Genomic DNA, 6000 nt, shown 5'->3' with positions numbered 1-6000 from the left:
AAACCCTAAACCGCTAATCATACTTAGTTACACGATTTGGCCAAATGACTCGATTAGCGAGTTTAGCACTGTTTACAAGGCACATCATAACGGTCCCAGGAGTTGGGCGTTACACTAATCGTCCCCCAGCTCCGCTGGTTGTTGAAGCTCCAACCCACATCATTCCCGTTGTACAAGCTCCTATTGCTCCATTGCTTGCTTTTATCACCGTTCCCCTAGATCGTGAAAACAATCCCTATTGGCATTCCCAAGTCCTTCCTTTCATCCGTGCTCACGACTTTGATGGGTTTCTCCTTAGTACCAGAACTCGACCACCATAGTTCCTTGATCTTCCTGTAGATCCAAATCTTATTGTGCCAAGGAAGGTAAATCCCCAATTTACTCTTTGGATTCGAACTGAGCAAGCTATTTTAAGTTGGCTTTTGAACTCTATCTCTGAAGTTATGCTGGGTCATGTTCTTCACTGCAATTTTTCCCAGGAACTGTTGCTTCTCCTTGAAAATCTTATCACGACCTAGTCACATGCTCGCATTCTCTAGTTGCGATTTCAACTCCAATCTCTGAAAAAGGGAGCTCTGTCTATTCATGATTATATTTTAAAATTGAAAACTATTGTTGATGGTCTTACTGCTGCAAGACAGGTCTTTAGTGATGATGATTTGATTCTTTACATCCTTGGTGGTCTTGGACCTGGTATGACTCGGTTGTCATTAACCTTACTTCTAGGGTTGATCACATCATCCTCTCTTAATTTCAGTTTCTCCTACAGAGTCAAGAGATGAGGCTTGACCAAATCAACTCTGTTGTTACTACTGACATCACTGTCCCCTCTGCTAATTTTACAGCTCAGAATAGGAAACCTTTTGTTCCTTCTCACTCTAGCAGGTCCTCCTCTTTCTGTGGATGTGGTCGAAGCAACCATGGTCATCTTGTTTTCCAACTTTGCAACAAACCAGGCCACCCAACAACCAAGTGTTACTATCGTTTTGATATGGCCTTTACTCCAGTTCCTTTCAATCCCAATCAGTCTGCGCATCCTCCACGAAATGCGGCTGGCAAACCTAGTGGCCACGGGCAGTAGGATTACATATCTAACTCAGGCTAGCACTCTCCCTCTGAGGATACACATTGGTACCTGGACAGTGGTGCCACAAACCACATAACTGATAATGCTGGAAATCTCTAAGCTCAAATCGAGTATCATGGCAAGACTCACTTAACAGTAGGTAAGGGTTAGTCTCTTTCAATTTCTCATATTGGCAATTCTGTCCTTAAATTAATTGGTGATGCAAACTCTGTTAAACTCAACAAAATTCTTTGTGTACCCTCTATTACCAAAAATCTATTAAGTGTTTCTCAACTTACCAAAGATAACAATGCTTATGCCAAGTTTTATGCTAATTCTTGTGTTTTGAAGGACATGGATACGAAGAGGGTTCTTCTTCAAGGGAACATTAGCAATGGACTCTATCAACTCAAAACTCCACCAGTATGTTCTCTAAGTCATGGTTCAACTTGTTTCACAGCTCAAGTTTCAGCATATAAAATTTCCCGTCCAAGTCTAGAGTCTGTCAAGTCTTGTTTTAGTGTTTCTGTCAATGAGTCTGAGTTATGGCACCTTAGGTTAGGTCATCCCTCCTTCAATGTACTCAAGCATGTTTTAATCAATGAAAAGAAAACTTTACCTTCCAATTTGCATTTTTGTTCTTGCTGTCAATTGGGTAAAGCTCATCACAAAGCGTATCCCTTAACTCTTAAAGAAACCAAACATGCCCTTGACTTAGTACATTCTGATATATGGGGACCTGCCCCTACCATGTCTACACATGGATATAGGTATTATATCCATTTCATTGATGATTTTAGTAGGTATACATGGATTTTTCCATTAAAAACTAAGAATGAAGCTCTTTAAGTTTTCAAGAATTTCCAAACACAAGTTGAGCGTCAATTCAACACCCAAACAAAATTGTCCAAACCTATTGGGGAGGTGAATATAGGTCTTTTGATCCCTTTCTTCAAGCCTTAGGAATTAGCTTTCGTCATCCTTGTCCAAACATCCACCAAAAAAATGGCAAAGTTGAACGAAAACATAGGCACATCGTTGAAACTGATTTAACTCTCCTAGCTCACTCTAGTATGCCTCAACGATTCTGGTGGGAGGCTTTTCAAACAGCCAACTTTCTTATTAATCATTGATAAACGAGTTTTAGGCTCATTTATGGTCTAGCTTTTAGGGTGTTTTTCGTTAGTTTAGGATTATTTTATTTCGGAATTATGTTCGTTTGTTCATGTGTTCAGGTTTTCCATGCTAAATTGGTAAAAAAAGTGAAAATGAGGGAAAGTGGAACAAAATCAGGTTTTTCGGGATTGATATGTGCAATTTTGGGTGCTGATAATAGCTCTATAGCGCTATCAAGGGAGCGTTGTAGCGCTACAAAGGACTTTGATGCACGAATGATTCTGACTTTAGCGCCACAATGCTATAAGTGCAGCACCACAGTGCTATCATGAACATTCAAGCAGTGCTACAACGCTACAACAAGAGCGCTACAGCGCTAGTAAGCAAATTTTCCAGGTGTTTTGGCTCGGACTTTAGCACTACAGTGCTAGTACACTAGATTTTGAGGCATTTTGCCACTGACAATAGCGCTACAGCGCTACGAATACAGCGCTATAGCGCTGGTGATGCGTTTTTCAGATTTTAGACGACTTTTTGAAGGGTAATCTGGTCTTTTAACTTGGGAACTTTGGAGGGTTATTTAAGGAACATAATGCTGCGATTATAGAAGGACTGGAAGTTTTATAAACCCTAGATAAAAAGAGTCTGCTGTAATTATTTTCTCTGTTTTGTTTTCATCTGAATTCTGAGGTTAATCTTATGAACAATTATTTGCAGTTTATTTTCATCATGGCATTTATGAACTAATTTCTTTTATCTAGGAATTAATGTAGTCACTGGGATTCTATTTAATTTTATTATGATTTTCCATTGATACTTCTTTTCTATTCTAATCTATATGATGTGTGTTTAATGCTAGTAAATAGTTGATCATTATTTGCTTGATTTAATGGTTTTGATTCAAAATTCGAAAGATGAGAATTGAATATGCTATCATTGTATAGACATAGGGTGCATATTGGACGAAAGTACCTATATGACTTGTGTAGTAATTAGGTTTCCATGTTTAATGCCTTTTATATGTTCAAGTTTATCACATAAATGTAGAAAAATTGCATATAGATTGAGATCTTATATCTTGAAAAAGAATAGGAATCGATTGTATTAACCTGTTATTAGAATAGAAAGAAGAGATTTAGAATTGATTATTAAAATTAATAGAATGAACAGTTGATGAAATTAATTCCTAGGTTGTTTTTATTATTGATTCTTAAGTAGTGATTCATAGTTTTGTTTCCAGCTCTTTAATTTTGGTTCATAGTTTATAGGATTTCTTTTATTTTTAATTGTTCACTTAAATTTTAATTAACCAAATAGAATTCGAAAATCAATTAGTGGTACTTAGGAGATAGTCTCTGTGGGACGATATCCGTTCTTACGGAATTTACTACTTGACACGACTACGTATACTTGCGTACAGAAAATTATAGATCAATCATCTTGTCACTCCTATTTTGAACAACAAAAGTCCAATCAAAAAGTTATTTAAACTCACACCGAATTATAAATTTTTAAAGGCTTTTGGTTGTGCTTGTTATCCCTATCTTCATCCTTATAATTCCAACAAGCTTCAATTTCGTTCAGCTAAGTGTGTCTTTATAGGTTATAGTCCAAGTCACAAAGGCTATATGTGTTTTCATTCTTCAGGACGTGTCTATATTACAAGTAATTATATGAATATGACTTTCTTTGCTACAGGTTTCACCTACACTACAGCTTGTACAGACTCCGCTATAAGACCTTCCCAATATCCTCAATGGTTACCTTATTTTCCTAGTGTGACATCTGAATGTGCAGCTGGAACTGTGGTTGTTGATAAAGTGCATTCCTCTTCTTCACTTGCAGAAGAACCTGCTTCCCTTCCACCTGTCTCTCCTGCTCCGTCACCAAAATAAACCAGCCTATGTAGTTCCTCTTCCTATTCTATTATCCCTTTACATGTTCACTTACCTTTGTCTTCTTTACATCAAGTGCCACACACACCAAACCATTCAGCCTTGTCATCTCCTTTACCATCTCCACCGACTCTTCCCAAACCATCTCACCCATTGATTACACGAGCCAAGGCCGACAACCAGAAACCTCGAGTTTTTCATGCCTTTTGTCCATCACCAATTTCTTTAATGATAGAATATGAACCTAAAAGTGTTGATCACGCTCTTACTCTTCCTCATTGGAAGTCTGCCATGGATGTTGAGTACTCGACTCTCATGAAAAACAACACTTGGACCCTCGTTCCTCGGACTCCTGCTATGAGTATTGTTGACAATCAGTGGATGTTTCGTGTTAAAAATTAAACAAGATGGCAATATTCAACGTTACAAAGCACGCCTTGTTGCCAAAGGCTTTCAACAAAAAACAAGGTGTGGATTTCTTTGAGACCTTTAGTCCTGTTCTGAAGATTTCTACAATTCGAGCTATTCTTGCTCTTGCTGCGGTCAGGAATTAGGATATTCAACATGTGGATATTGACAATGCCTTTCTCGATGGCACCCTCATTGAAACCGTCTACATGTCTCAACCTCTTGGCTATGTCAACATTGATTTTCCTCATCATGTTTGTAAGCTTCATAAAGCTTTCTATGGGCTTGGTCAAGCTCCCCGTGCGTGGTTTGATTGATTAAAAGAAGTCCTTTTATCTCTGAATTTCAAGAACTCTGTCTCAGATTCATCTCTCTTTTATTACAGAAATCCAAATGTTGAACTCTATCTCTTAGTTTATGTTGATGACATTCTTTTAACTGGCAACAATCATCATAAGGTCAAGAATATCATCACTCAACTCAAGCAATATTTCTCTCTGAAATCGCTGGGGTCTATGACTGACTTCCTTGGTTTCGAAATCACTCAGGGAGCATACGACATTCATCTTTCCCAAGGAAAATACATGACTGATTTGCTTCGAAAGACCAACATGCTCAAGTGTAAGTCAAGCCCCACACCTATATCTCAAGGCGAAAATTTGAGCACCGGAGATAGCAAAATCTTTCATCAACCTACTATCTTTCAGAGTGTCATGGGAGGTCTTCAATACCTTACCTTGAGCAGACCAGATATTGCATTTACTGTGAATAAATTAAGTCAATTTATGCATAGTCCTATTCAACATCACTAGACTGTTTGTAAAAGGCTTCTCAGATATCTTCGCGGAACTATAGGCCTTGTTTTCAAACCCTCAAATCATTGGGCAGTCGAGTGTTTCAGTGATGCGGATTGGGCTGGTTCCAGTGATGATAGAAAGTCGACTGCTGGTTATTGTGTGTATTTGGGAGGCAATCTAATTACATGGTGCTCCAAGAAACAGAAAGCTATTGCAAAATCATCAACTGAAGTTGAATATAGGGTCTTATCTCACACTGCCACCGAAATGGCTTGGATGCATTCACTCTTTGAAGAACTTGGCCTTAATCACAAAGTTCCTGCTGTGAACTGATGAGATAATGCAGGAGCCAAACAACTCTCCTCCAACCCTGTCTTTCATAGCCAAACCAAGCACATAGAAGTTGATGTGCACTACATCCGTGATTTGATCAAACAGGGTCTTGTTGAGGTTAGAACATTCCAATACATGAATAAACAATTGATGTATTTACTAAATAAGTGTCGATCAATCAATTTCAGTATTTAAAAGACAAGTTTGATGTTGTATCAGTACCATAGTCAAACTTGAGGGAGCATGTTAAAAAATAAAATTGATTGCTCATAATATTCATTCTTTACATCTGTAACCAAGATGGTTCTAGAATTAGACACATCCTACACTTTCAAGAATTTTTTTATATGTGTACCAATCATATTGATTCGGAATATTTTTATGT

General features: G+C 37.9%; 1 protein-coding gene across 1 annotated transcript; it reads left to right on the top strand.

Annotated features, from left to right (window-relative positions):
• Nucleotides 1-4484: 4484 nt before the first annotated feature.
• LOC133779426 (uncharacterized mitochondrial protein AtMg00810-like) lies at nucleotides 4485-5615 on the top strand. Its single transcript, XM_062219391.1, has 3 exons — nucleotides 4485-4619; nucleotides 4836-5249; nucleotides 5298-5615. The coding sequence occupies exons 1-3, from the start codon at nucleotides 4485-4487 to the stop codon at nucleotides 5613-5615; spliced, it is 867 nt and encodes a 288-aa protein (XP_062075375.1).
• The last annotated feature ends 385 nt before the right edge of the window (nucleotides 5616-6000 follow it).

This window comes from Humulus lupulus, chromosome 1 (assembly GCF_963169125.1).
Source record: "Humulus lupulus chromosome 1, drHumLupu1.1, whole genome shotgun sequence".
Taxonomy (NCBI): domain Eukaryota; kingdom Viridiplantae; phylum Streptophyta; class Magnoliopsida; order Rosales; family Cannabaceae; genus Humulus; species Humulus lupulus.
This window is presented reverse-complemented; position numbering and strand designations above follow the sequence as displayed.